At 40.7% G+C, this 14,026-nt stretch overlaps 1 protein-coding gene across 1 annotated transcript; it reads right to left on the reverse strand.

Moving 5' to 3' along the window:
• Window positions 1–227: 227 nt before the first annotated feature.
• LOC133141169 (zinc finger protein 729-like) lies at window positions 228–6,446 on the reverse strand. The gene has a single exon (XM_061261603.1). It carries the CDS (start codon window positions 6,444–6,446, stop codon window positions 1,215–1,217), a length of 5,232 nt encoding a protein of 1,743 aa, XP_061117587.1. The 3' UTR covers window positions 228–1,214.
• Between the last annotated feature and the right edge of the window lie 7,580 nt (window positions 6,447–14,026).

Below are 14,026 nucleotides of genomic sequence, written 5' to 3' on the forward strand. Positions count from 1 at the left end.
TTGCACCATAAAATAATATAATTAATTTACTTAACTTTTCTGAGCATACAACTCTATTTCATACAGCCTTCTTCATCTTCATCTTAATGAAAGGTATGACTACATTTGCAGGGCAATGTATACATGCACGTATGTGTAGGAAATATAAATGTGAAATCAAGTACTATCAACACTGAATTATGTAGATTGATACATTTATTTTATACAAAACATTCATATTTGTGCCACTACTATTTTTTACATTGCATTGTGAACCACGTGTATGAGAAGAGCAGACCAGGACAGTTCCTCTTATCTGTAATGTTATCTAACCTAATATGGCTGCCTATTTTTAACCAGATGTCATAAATGTGACCAAAACATTTTGTAGACCTGTTTTTTATGTAATAGCACAAAAAAACCTGGTCCTACAGTAGGTCCCATGACATATGTTTGTTCTATGTATTGTGTTGTCCCTTACATAAAAAATACAAATAAATACTTGTATTTGTAATGAGTCAGTGATGTTTTTGTGTTTATCGGAGCCTAGAACAAGTAATGAAACATTTAAACGTAACTTTGACAGTGGGAGACATTAGCAAAAATATGTTGAACAACTACTTTCATATTCACATACACTCACACTCAATAGTACAATTTACACTTTGTAGCACCTTAAAATTGAAACATGTCAAAGAAAGATTAGTATTAAGTTAACAGCTCAATCAAAAATAATGAAATGACAGCAGGAGCTGAATATCAACAAACAAGTTCCAGGAAAAAAAGATGGCTTTGGCAGGCATGCAAGATTATATGACTTCAGTTCTGTGACCTTGTACAACTCTCAAAAAAACAAAACAAAACACGTTCTACATCCTTATATTTTTATATTCAGAAGATAATTAAACAAGTGTTAAAATTCAACAAGCATGGTCAGATAATCATGTACATTTTAGATATTTTCATAATCTTGGGACTCAACCATCCAAATGCCTTATACAGTATAGTTCCAACTGTAATTTGGCAATAAGAGGAATTAAAATTATAAAATTGCATACAAAAATATTGCATTAATTCATACCTGATCAACCTTTGCAATCTCTTAAAATCTAAGCCATGTTAAGAACACAGAAGCTAAAAATGAGTCAGGTAGTATTTTGACATTGCACGCCATAATGTACATCACAAGAGGTAAGGCAATTACCTACAATATAAAAGATGTCAGCATTTTAAAACTATTTATGACTGAGCTGATGTGTTTTCAAATGGCCTGACTGAGTGAAGGTCTTCTTGCAGACAGAGCATCTATAAGGCCTCTCACCTGTATGAGTAACATAGTGTCTTTTCAGTTTGTAGGGAGATTTGAAGATTTTGAAACATATGGCACATTGAAAGAAGCTCGACTCTGCTTCTGATTGTTTGCTTTTAGGAAAACACCTGTGCAGCTGCAGTCTCCTCTTGGTGACAAAGGACTTGTTACAATCCTTACAACTGAAGAGCCCATCGAGTGGTTCGCACCAATATTCATCACAATGTTCAGATTCCAGGGCTACCTCTACACCCGCAACTTGACTTTCCTGTCCGTCTCCGATATCTTCATGCCTACCATAATTAAGAGTCTCAGAGATGTCTTCAATCGCATGCGAGTGACTTGAGTCGTGTCCGTTAACCCCGATGTCTATCATTTCACTTGAAAATGAACTATGGTCAGCTGACATTTTATCGTGAACTCGCTGGTGAACCTTGAGATGTGCCGCTTGCCTGAAAGCCTTATAACAGATAGAGCACTTGAAAGGTCTTTCTCCTGCATGGATCAAGTGGTGCCTTTCAAGTTTGGAAGGGGACGAAAAGCTTTTCTGACACTCAGAACATTTATGGTCTCTCCTGCCTTGTTTGATCTTGAGTTCTAATTCAGCATCTGGGATTATATGCAGTATTCCAACAGATCCTGAGGCTATGTTCTCTGCTGAATGGTCTGAACTGTCACTAAGAGTTAAGTTGCGGTTAGTGCTAGGTTTGAGGGCATATGAGGTATCGTCTGGCAAATGTAATGAATCTCTTAGCTTTGCCTCTTGAGGAACTGGAGTGCTAGAGAAATGTCCTTCAGAAACCAGGGTCTGTGAAGGATAGTCCTCTGTCTGCCCCAAACTGTGCCCATCGTCCATTTGCTGCACCTCCCTGGATATTTTCCCTCTGTGAGTCTGTTGGTGACTCTGCAAATGGCAAAGCTGTCTGAATGACTTATTACAGACACTGCACTTGAAAGGTTTCACGCCTGTGTGAATGAGAAAATGTCTTGATAGTTTATAAGGGCTTTCAAAGCTCTTTAGACAAACTGTGCATTGATAGGCTTTCCTAGTATGTTTTACTTTCCTCACAGACATCAAGCCAGTGGGACTGGACATGTCCTTGTTCAGTGAATTGATGTTATCATTGCTATAGTCAGGTGTTAGAGGATTCCTGTTCAGGATGCTGTTCATCACTGGTACGTTTGTAGTAAAATTAGTACTCTGATCACAGACAGCCAATTCCTGTCCATCCTGTTCTTCTGACTGCCTTGTGCTACTCAGATGAAATTGACCAGAATCTCTCCTATCTTTATGTGTACACTGGTGTGAATTTAAAAGAGATTTTTGCATGAATTCTTTTAAGCAAAAGGGACACTCCAACCGTTTGTTCTCTGTATGGGTATGTGAATGCTGTTGCAGCTCTGAAGATGAAAAGAAGCACTTAGAGCACACAGGGCACTGGTAACCTTTTTTGATCGAACGGTTAATTTCTGAGTTCCCATTAGCATGCCATAGTGTGGCAGGAGATCCCACTCCAGCACTATCATTACTTTCTATAATTACACAGTCTGGCTCTTCTTGATCAACTGGAGAAAATCTATCCCAGTTATGTTCATCTTCTTGTGTGGTAGGTAAAGTTGATGTAGAGTGCTGAAGCCTTGCGCTTTCAAAACTACTGCAATCGGAGTCTCCTTTTCCTCTTAGTGTGTACTTTCCCTCTGTATCAATATGTTCATGGGAAGCTTGATCTTGTGTGTTGCTTATGTCTGGTCCTGATACCATTTCCAGGGTGGAATTCTGGGTGGAGGAATTTACTGAGACTGGTTGATTCACTGCAAAGTTATGTTCCTCTTCTTCTAAAGCATAATTAATCTCTTTTTGGCAGATTTCATTCTTTATGGTGGGAAAACAGTTTTCTACTTGATGTGTCTCTAAGTGAGTTAGATAGTGTGCTTTTAAGTTGCTGAACTGTCTAAAGCTCCTGGAACAAATGTTACATTTAAAAGGTTTCTGAAGTAAGTGATCAGTGTTAGAACTCTTTAGCTGCAATGGGGCACTATCATACTGAGTGCCTTGGAAGGCATTCATTTCTGCATCCAATTGATTTTCATGCCCCTCCAGAGCTACTCCACAAATCTCATCCTCTACAACCTCTTTGCCTGGAAACTGGTTTAAGCCTGCTTTAAATAGAGAACTTGTTTGAGGAACACTGGCAATAATGCCCTGTGCTTTGTCCTGCTTTCTGCATATGCTTTTGTGAACCTCTTCCTTCTGGGCAGTTCTTCTGAAAGCCCTCCACTGACTGTGGGTATGCTGATGAACTTTTAGGTGTATAGCTTGTCTGAAGGTTTTCCCACACAGAGCACATTGGTAAGGTTTCTGCCCAGTGTGTATCAGGTTATGTCTCCTAAGTTTGGAAGGGCATGTGAAGAGTTTGAAACAGATCAAACACTGGTGTTTTACATTGCCACGATTCCTCCCATTATCAACAACAGTGTCATGATCCAACACTGCCTCACAGGATGCAAGGTTATGGCTTAATTGAAGAGGCACATCTGTTCCTTTTCCAGGAGTCTTCTGTTGAAGAAGGGCAACACAGTCTAAGGTTAGGACTGATGGAACACTATCCAACAGATTTCTGTGCAAGTAAGATGTGTCATTATTCTCAATAATCTTCTGTTGAGTAATTTTAGGCCGATTATGGGTGAGGAGATGGAATTTCATGTGTGAAAGCTGACGGAATTTCTTTCCACAAACATTGCAACTGAAAGGTCTTTGTCCAGTGTGGGTCAAGATATGCCTCTGGAGTTTGGAGGGGCTGGAGAAACACTTTAGACACACGACGCACTGGTAAGTGTTCCTCTTCAGTTCTTGACGTGCATTTATGTTTTCATTTGAAACCAGCTGCGGTTGTTTGGTTAATATTGTTGTTCGGTGTGGCATCCTCGCCGAATCATCACTAGAATACAAATCACCAGGTACTGCAATTGAGTCTTGATCAAATTGCACTGCATAAGTATTCACAGGACCAGGCTCAGGAGAATTCATTTTATGGTCTATATCTTGGTCCTCCACTGTTTCCAGAAGAGAACAGTCCGATGTGATCACATCACTGTGAGGAGCATTGGTGAGACTAGATGGCCAACTAAGGTGTTGCCCACCATCATTTGTGTTATCAAGCTGATCCTGCTGAGATGCACTACAGTTCTGAGTGCCTTGGAAGGGATTCATTTCAGCATCCAACTGATTTTCATGCCCCTCCAGAACTACTCCACAAATCTTATCCTCTACAACCTCTTTGCCTGGAAACTGGTTTAAACCTGCTTTTAATCGAGAACTTGTCTGAACACTGGTGATAAAGCCCTTTGCTTTATCCTGCTTTCGGCATATGCTTTTGAGAACCTCTTCCTTCAGGACAGTTCTTCTGAAAGCCCTCCACTGACTGTGGGTATGCTGATGAACTTTTAGGTGTATAGCTTGTCTGAAGGTTTTCCCACACAGAGCACAATGGTAAGGTTTCTGCCCAGTGTGTATCAGGTTATGTCTCCTAAGTTTGGAAGGGCATGTGAAGAGTTTGAAACAGATCAAACACTGGTGTTTTACATTGCCACGATTCCTCCCATTATCAACAACAGTGTCATGATCCAACACTGCCTCACAAGATGCAAGGTTATGGCTTAATTGAAGAGGCACATCTGTTCCTTTTCCAGGAGTCTTCTGTTGAAGAGGGGAAATGGAGTCTAAGGTCGTTACTGATGGAACACTATCCAACAGATTTTTGTGGAAGTAAAATGTGTCATTATTCTCAATAATCTTCTGTTGAGTAATTTTAGGCCGATTATGGGTGAGGAGATGGAATTTCATGTGTGAAAGCTGACGGAATTTCTTTCCACAAACATTGCAACTGAAAGGTCTTTGTCCAGTGTGGGTCAAGATATGCCTCTGGAGTTTAGACGGGCTGGAGAAACACTTTAGACACACAACACACTGAGAAGTGTTCCTCTTCAGTTCCCAACGTGTATTTATGTTTTCATTTGAGACCAGCTCCGGTTGTTTGGTTAATATTGTTGTTTGGTGTGGTATCCTTGCCGAATCATCACTAGGGTACAAATCACCAGGTACTGCAACTGAGTCTTGATCAAATTGCACTGCATAAGTATTCACAGGACCAGGCTCAGGAGAATTCATTTTATGGTCTATATCTTGGTCCTCCACTGTTTCCTGAAGAGAACAGTCAGATGTGATCACATTACTGTGAGGTGCATTGGTGAGACTAGATGACCATGTAAGGTGTCGTCCACCACCATTTGTGTTATCAAGCTCATCCTGCTGAGATGTTCGCTTCAGTGGTCTCCATTTGTTATGGGTTAGCTGATGGACTTTCAGATGTATGGCTTGTCTGAATGTTTTCCCACACATGACACATCGGAAGGGCTTCTGTCCAGTGTGTATCAGAAGATGCCTCTGAAGTTTGGACGGACATGAGAAGCATTTGTAACAGTTCAAACACTGGTGTTTCTGCCGTTTATTCCTCCCAGAGCTATAGTGATAGTTTTGATCCGTTCCACTTTCTGGAGGTGAACTCGGATTACGGTTACCATCAAGACGCTTCTCTGGTTCAAGGATTTGAATAGTGTCCTGCGGAGAAATGTCAGACTCTACAGTTGTTACTGAAGACACTTGGTCATGCTCAACGTGTTGCAAGGTAAATGGGTCACCGTCCTCAGGGTCTGTTTTCTGCACTGTAGTTCTGGCCTGATTGTGTGTACGGATATGGAATTTCATGTGTGAAAGCTGACGGAATTTCTTTCCACAAACATAGCAACTGAAAGGTCTCTGTCCTGTATGGGTCAAGATATGCCTCTGGAGTTTGGATGGGGTTGTGAATACTTTCGGGCATGCGACACAATGATAGGTCTTACTCTTCAGTGTCTGAGATTTATTTACATAATTTATCAATTCGAGATGCAGTTGGCATTCATTTGATTTTTTCCCTTCATCTGATATACTTTGCGAATCATCATTACTATGGCACCAAACTTCCGATTCCTTAACTGTGTCCTGGTCAACTTTTACTGCAAATGTGTTCACACTACTAGGTTCAGGAGTCCTTATTTCACAATCTATATTCAAGTCCTTTTCCTCCTTTTTTTCCTGATCAGAACAGCCAGATGCCATCATATCACTCTCAGGAGCACCACTGTGAGTGCACTGTCCTTGGTTGATCGACAGCCTTTTCAGATGCTTCCCAGTAGGTATTTCTATATTGATCAGCTCATCCTGCCGAGATACTCTCTTCAGTGGTCTCCATTTGTTATGGGTATGCTGGTGGACTTTCAGATGTATGGCTTGTCTGAATGTTTTCCCACACAGGACACATCGGAAGGGCTTCTGCCCAGTGTGAATCAGAAGATGCCTCTTAAGTTTAGAAGGACATGAAAAGTGTTTGAGACAGATGAAACACTGGTGTTTTCCATGGCTTCGATTCTTCTCGCAGGCAAGGTCACGATTCTGATCCAAGGCTTTTTCTGAGGATGCACTCTGACCAAGACTAATCTCAAGAGTGTTCTGCTGAGTCAGATCAGACTCTAATGTTGTTTCAGAAGACATGCTGTCAAATTCCACTTGTTGTGCGGAAAACAGATCATTGTTCTCATTATTTCTTCTCTGCTGAGGAGATCTGGGCTGACCAGAGGTGCAGCTATGGAATTTCATGTGTGCAGGGTGACTGAAGTTCTTTCCACAAACATAGCAACTGAACGGTCTCTGTTCCGTATGAGTTAAGACATGCCGCTGGAGTTTGTCCGGAGTCATGAAACATTTCAGGCATGTGATGCACTGATAGGTCTTCATTTTTACGTTCTCATATTCATTTACGCTCTCATCTGAAGTCATCTGAAGTTGACACTGCTTAGTTGACGTGCCCTCATGTGTACTTTGTAAGCCACCATTATTATTAGAATGGCAATCTTCTGATTTAACACTAGTATTGCTTTCAAAGTGCATGGTAAGGTCACCAATGCCATGTTCAGAAGTAGCACTTTTGGGACCTGAATCTTTTTCCTGGCAATCAGATGTAGGCAGATCACCTTCAGGTTCAAGAGCAAGTTGTCCTTGGTAGTCAGACTTGGTGCTCTGGTGCTGCTGTCTGGATGCATCAGACTCATCCGTGTTAACAAGCCCTCTCTGCAGAGAAGCTCTCCTGAACGGTCTCCACTTGTTGTGGGTGTGCAGATGGACTTTCAGATGGACAGCCTGTCTGAATGTCTTCCCACACAAAGTGCATCGGAATGGCTTCTGTCCAGTGTGTATCAGATGATGTCTCCGAAGCTTAGAAGGACACGTGAAGCATTTGAAACAAAGTGGACATTGATGCTTTATATGGCCATTTTTCCTCTCACTATTAAGAGATTCATCAGGAATTACACTGTCCTGTGTAAGGCTTTTGGAAGGCATATTCAAGACATTTTCCTGCAGGGGACCATTCAATTTTAATTCTGATCCCGTAGAGATATAGTCATTTTGGATTGGAGATTGGTGACTGCTCATGTTAGTCCTTTTCCGATTCATTGCATTTTCGGGATGAAAATGAGTGCGATTATGTAACATCAAGTGTGCCAACTGACGAAACTTCTTTCCACAGACACGACAGCTAAATGGTCTTTGCCCTGTGTGGATAAGCATGTGCCTTTGCAGTTTGTATGGGGTTTGGAAACATTTCAGACATATACCACACTGGTGAGTCTTCCTTGTAAGCTCTGAATGTTCAGCCTTCGTGTTATCCATCGCTGGCTGCAGTTGACATACCGTAGTGCATGCTGTACCATCTGGTGCTGGAACATGCTCCTCATTATTGCTTGAGGACCAGTGTTCTTGTTTGACGATTATATTAAGGTCAAGAGCATTCACCTCATCAGTTTTCAGAGTCAGTTTGTGATCAGAATCATGATGCTCTGTCATTTCCTGATGAAGCTGCACAGATGGAGATGAATCACTCTCCAAGTCCTTTCCTTGATTTGCAAACTCATCCTGGTCTGTGTCCTCACAGATATGGTTTTTAAAATTATCTGCCTGAGAGAATGCTTGTCCGCAGACAAGGCATTGAAAGGGTTTCAGTTTCTCAGAGTTTAAATCATGCTTCAGATGCTTTATATTTCCGTCATCAAACGCCTTTTTTACTGGAACCTGGCCCTCCTCAGTATTCCACTCATTTATGTTTTGTGATACAGGGTCATTTACTTCCAGTTGGTGTTCCACTTGAAGAGACCTCTGGTTAAAGGTAGTGTTTGAAGAAATGCCTGTGTTGAACAACTCATGAGTTTGCAGGTGAGGTGATAATGATGAACTGAAAGAAGGCAGCTCACTGTCTAAAAGATGATTTTTGTCAGCGTTTCCACCCTTGGACCTAATCGGCCCACTTGTTTCTTTGTACAAAGGGGCCTGGATTCTTCGTACTGTCCTGTGAGTATCCTGATGGGTTTTTAGATGGGCAAGCTGCCGAAATGATTTTCCACATTCTATACAGTGGTAGGGCCTCTGGCCAGTGTGAGTAAGGCAGTGTCTCCTCAATTTAGAAGGTGAACAGAAGCACTTTGCACACTCTGGGCATTGATGGCTTATCTTTGTTTTTCCTCCAGAAGGGCTACACTGGGAAACCTCTTCAGCTGCTGGACTCGGGCACACCTCAGTGACATCTTGAGTCAAATCAATTTCAGCATGTATTTGAGAATGCAATTTTAATTGTGCCATCTGACTGAAAGTCTGCTTACATACGGAGCATTCAAAGGGACTGAGCCTGCTGTGAACAAGTAGGTGTTTCTGCAGCTGGTAAGGGGAACTGCAGACCTTCAAACAAACTGCACACTGGAGGACATCGTCTACATTGGAAATGGCATTATCCACCCGAGAGGAACTGATCTGGTTCTCCTGCAGTATTTGGTCTTTTCCACCAAGATATTCCCAGTCAGTATTTATTACACCGCCAGGAGATATCAGTTCAAATTCAGGTGGTTCAATAGCCTTTAAGTCCACAACATAGTCCCCAGGTTGCATGGTCTGAGTCAGCTCTTCCACCTCAGAAGAGATGCATGACTGCAATGGGACATCAGCAGTGTAATTAATCCCCAAATCCTCCTGAACTGATGGATATGCAGTAGTTGAAGGTTCAAATTGCCCCCAGCTGCCTGTGAAGGGATTCGATGCATGTTCATTTCCTGTGTGCGTTTCTAGGTGTCTCTTTAAATGTATAGTCTGTCGAAAAGCTTTTCCGCACACTGAACAGATGAACGGCTTCTCCCCGGTGTGGATGAGATTATGTCGTTGGAGTTTGGATGCACACTTAAACATCCGGAGGCAAACGGAGCACTGATGGGCCATTTTGCTCTTTTTGGTTTTAGCCTTGTGTCAGTTTTCCCTGTTGGTCCATTGACAGATGTCAGTTATATCATCATCCTACTTAGAAAGCAAATTTCACATCAGCTGTTGTTTGGGTCATCATTTTTAACAGCTACTCCTGGTGACTTTTGGTCAAAGAGTAAGGCTTCCTGTGCTGCCTTCCTCATGATCCAGTTTTACCTAGGAAATAAAAATCAACACGTGTTAAAACACATCACAAATATCAATACATAATTCTCTTGACCATCAAATAACTACATTAAGACACCTAACTACCTTATGGCATCAAATAGCATGGAAAGGATGTTTTTTCTATTAATTATATTGGATATAAGAATCAGACGACAGTAGACAATTATACAGGACCTAGTTCATCACACTTCTGACAAAACATACTTATTTTACAGAAGACAAATGGTCAGTTTATCTCTCCAGTAGATCAAGGTAAAGGACCGAGGTTGGTAACCACTGGACTAACTTTGCTACATTTCGCTGCCTAACTAAACTAAAGTACGGTAATCGTTGATTTAAAAGCTGCATTGAGTGGTGGCATTGGTTCCGAAACAGTCTGGAGACTACGGGTTGTGGGGTGATATTTAAAGAGTTAAAGATTATTTTTGAATTAAACTTCAGTTTAATGGTCATTTGGTTTAGTATCAAAGCTACAATAATGCAGCTAGCCTATCGTGTTAGCGACATAGCAATATATTCTCAATTTGTGAATCTTTTGAAGTGTATTATAGTATGAATGCGTAAAACATCGCAAATTAAGCGACAGCAATAATTTCCAACATTTTCCACAGAGTTAAATGTACAGCTCTCTAAGAATTTGAGGAAGTTAGCTAGCTTGTTTATCAGCTGTTCCTGACAACTTGCTCGGGAATGGAAACGCTAGCATAATAGAATAGCTACCAAGCACGGGTCCATTTGAAAACTATACGATAAATAAATGGTTACAGCAGAGACTCACCATCTTGCAACCAATGTGATGTCCGCCCAGAAGTATATTTTTACTTGTGAAAAGGACAAGCCTGCGACTGGTAGCTAGCTAGCAAAAGCATTTCCCCAAAAACAAATATCAAATTGTCCGTCCGGTTATTTTGACCAGATGGAAACATGGTTTCCACTCATTGGTTCCTACCACAGTAAGGAATCCTTATCTTCCATATTACCAGAGAAGATGTTAAATATAATTTAAATTCCTAAGAAAGTCGAACTTCCTGCCAATTCAATCCCATTTATCAGAACACAATAGCCTAAACACACATTCTGTAACCAGCTGAAATTAGACATGATATCCATATCTGCAGTTTACTTCGTTCTACTTATATTAACAAACGTAATCTTATAGTTTTGCAGGGACTGTAAACAAATCCCGCATAGTGTCCTCATATCTTTATTTCGAGCCAGGAAGTGATACATTATATTGACTTTCCTCTGTATAAAATGAGTGGTCTCTAATGTACAACATTGAACTTTCCATTTTCGTTATTGAAAGGATCATGTAAAGATAACTTTCTTCATTGCAAAAAAAAGATGATGTCAGTTCTAACCGCCATTGCTGAAGAGTGCATCTTTTACCTGTATACAACTGTATATGTACACCTGAATAGGCTACTTTGTATGCTGCACCATAGTTTAGTTGGTGCTGAGGTTCTGTCATTTCACATTGGTGTGGCTTGAATTACAGTGCGATAAAGCTATCATACCCATGCAATACATCACTTACAAAATGCCCCTGGGTGCTATCAATGATCACTGGTGTAGTTAACCAGAATAAAAATGTGACTGTCCACCAAAATAACTAAGAAGATGAGCTCATGAGGAGGAATGTTTATTATTTTCCACAAGAGCATATCATATTTGTGTAATTGAAAGGTTTCAGTTATAAAAACACATGCCTAATGTTTACACCTACTGCAGTGTTCATTTGTTTGCATTTAATATCAGCATACTGAAGATAGTGGAACCACATAAGAGGCTATAATTTAAATAATTTGGTCTATAAAAAAAACATTGGTTGGAATACTATTGCAGATAACCATTGCATATGTGTCCCTTCATTTTCATGATTTTCTGCTGTAGATAGGGAGAGAGCTGCCTACCTAATCCATGGAAGCATAGAAAGTCAAATAGAATTTATATCTGCTTTAAAAACACGCCCTTTCAATTTATGTACTATATATACAACTGATTGTACAATTTACAATGAAAATACAAGCACAAATCGGGGTAAAATCACAAATGATAAAATAGCATTTAATCTGAAGCGTCATTTAAAAAACAAAGATTGTCATGTATTACTGGACTCTTATTGCAAAGACCAGCAAAGGAGATGAGGGATACTGTCCTAGCCAGAAAATAGAGCCAGACATAATGTTGTGTATAATGCATGATGTATAATCTACAAAAATATTTTTTAATTGATTTACAAAATATAACAAACAGCACCCTCTTGTGTTTTGACAGAGAAGTGCATAATGACATTTTATGTATTGAGTTAACTGGCCAAGTTTGGCAACTATGTTCAGTGTTGCATTCAGCTGTCAGACAGGTTTCTGCGAAGTGGGATTCATCTGCCTGTTGTCAGCATGTATCTTGAAATAATGCCTCCCAAGCAAGGTTTCCCAAATCCACAGATTAATTAAAAACTAGCCTCTCAGCATAGCTCTAAACAGAGAACAGTGTATCTCTTCCTGAGTTTACACAATGTAAAATATTCAGAACTGTGGGAAGTTGTGTGACACTTTTTTTGTTACATTTGCTTGTTCAAGATGCAACTTTATCTTAAAACAATTGCATTAATCTGGCAACATAAACTAGTATTTTAATAAAAGCAGTAATAATAAAATCATAATTTAGTTTTCATATGCAAAAGTTACTCCACCACTGTGATAGGATATATAACTAGCCAAACATGTGGATGTGGTTTGTCATAAAGCACCACTGCTTAAAATAATTTTAGCAAATTATGCTATCAATGCCTGTTGAGAGAGCTGACCCTTTATGTAGCAATGGCCCCTTATGTATCAGCTGGACTGAAAAGTGTAATGTAAACATTGCTGACAGTGAACTAAAACACATTTTTAAATTGTCTTGTTACTGTCACAGCTGTACTGAATATTGGCCTTTCCACGCTGAATAGCTCTAAACCTCTAAAACTCGATTCTCCAGTACTGCGGCTCTGGCTTGCAGTGGTAATTAGGCAGCGTTGAGTGGGCGTTGACGGATCAAACTATTTTTCAGCCCATCTAGAGAGATAATCGTCAAAGTGCCTTTCAGTTATTTTGCGAGCAGATGTGTGCGGTGCGAGGGCCTTGGATTGTGTGAAGCTGCCAGATGTCACAGCCCTCACACGATGCGTCACCGCCCCCAACCTCTGCGTCTTACCCAATCACAGTCATCGTCGTCTCATTACATGTGAAACAAGCGCCTAGGCCAGCAAGGTCTGTCCGTCAAACACCGAGAGAACTCACGGTCCTTCAGAGCTCCCATAAAGACAGCATTCAGCCCCGCTCTAAACTCAGAAAGACAGCAATCACGCCGATCCCATGTCTGAAAAAGACAGTAATCACCCCTCTACAGACTCGGAAAGACAGTCTTCAGCCTACGTCATCCAGATGGATCTTCTCCAGACCATTGTCTCTCCGTGAATACGAGTTTCCGATGGGGCCAAAATGACCAGTGGTGTCCAGATTTTTTATTTATTTTTTTGCTTCGTGTGTGAGGAGTGTCAAGTTTCATAAGTCCGCTGGGGACTCTGTGCTGACCTCTTGACCTCTCTCGGACGATTAACACATTCTGTGGAGCGTGAAGTGGGCAGTCAGAGATTTCCAAAGGTTACACAATATAATTCTGAACAGAAATTGCCAGCCATTCAGCCATTTTGGACTGTTAATTGATTCCTTTTCTGATTGCAAGGGACATTAGAGATTTTGTTGTGAAGTTTCTGAAATCACCAGAGGTGAATTTCTGTATTTAAAATACTTAACTTGTGACATTATCTTCAATTTACTATTCCATTTAATTTCCTGCTTCTACTCTTCTTAAAGCTGTAAGCAAAAAACAATGCAAATGTGCATGAATATTAATGTCTGCACAGCAGCACAGTGTGCGTTCTCATGGATGGGGGCGGGGCGGGAGATGTTTCTGGAACAGGGCAGGGCAGGGCAGGATGGGGCAGAACCAGCTGGGCTGGACACAGGGCTATGAGTCATCATGGCTCAGTGAAAATCCTCCTGCACTCTCAGAAATAAAGCTACGAAGAGTGCAAATACTTGTCACAACTAAATACTCTCATAATATAGGTACACAAGATTGTACCCCGAGCCACAATATAAAATTAATTTGTACCTTTTCTATTG

The sequence above is a fragment of the Conger conger genome, chromosome 1 (assembly GCF_963514075.1).
Source record: "Conger conger chromosome 1, fConCon1.1, whole genome shotgun sequence".
Classification (NCBI taxonomy): Eukaryota; Metazoa; Chordata; class Actinopteri; order Anguilliformes; family Congridae; genus Conger; species Conger conger.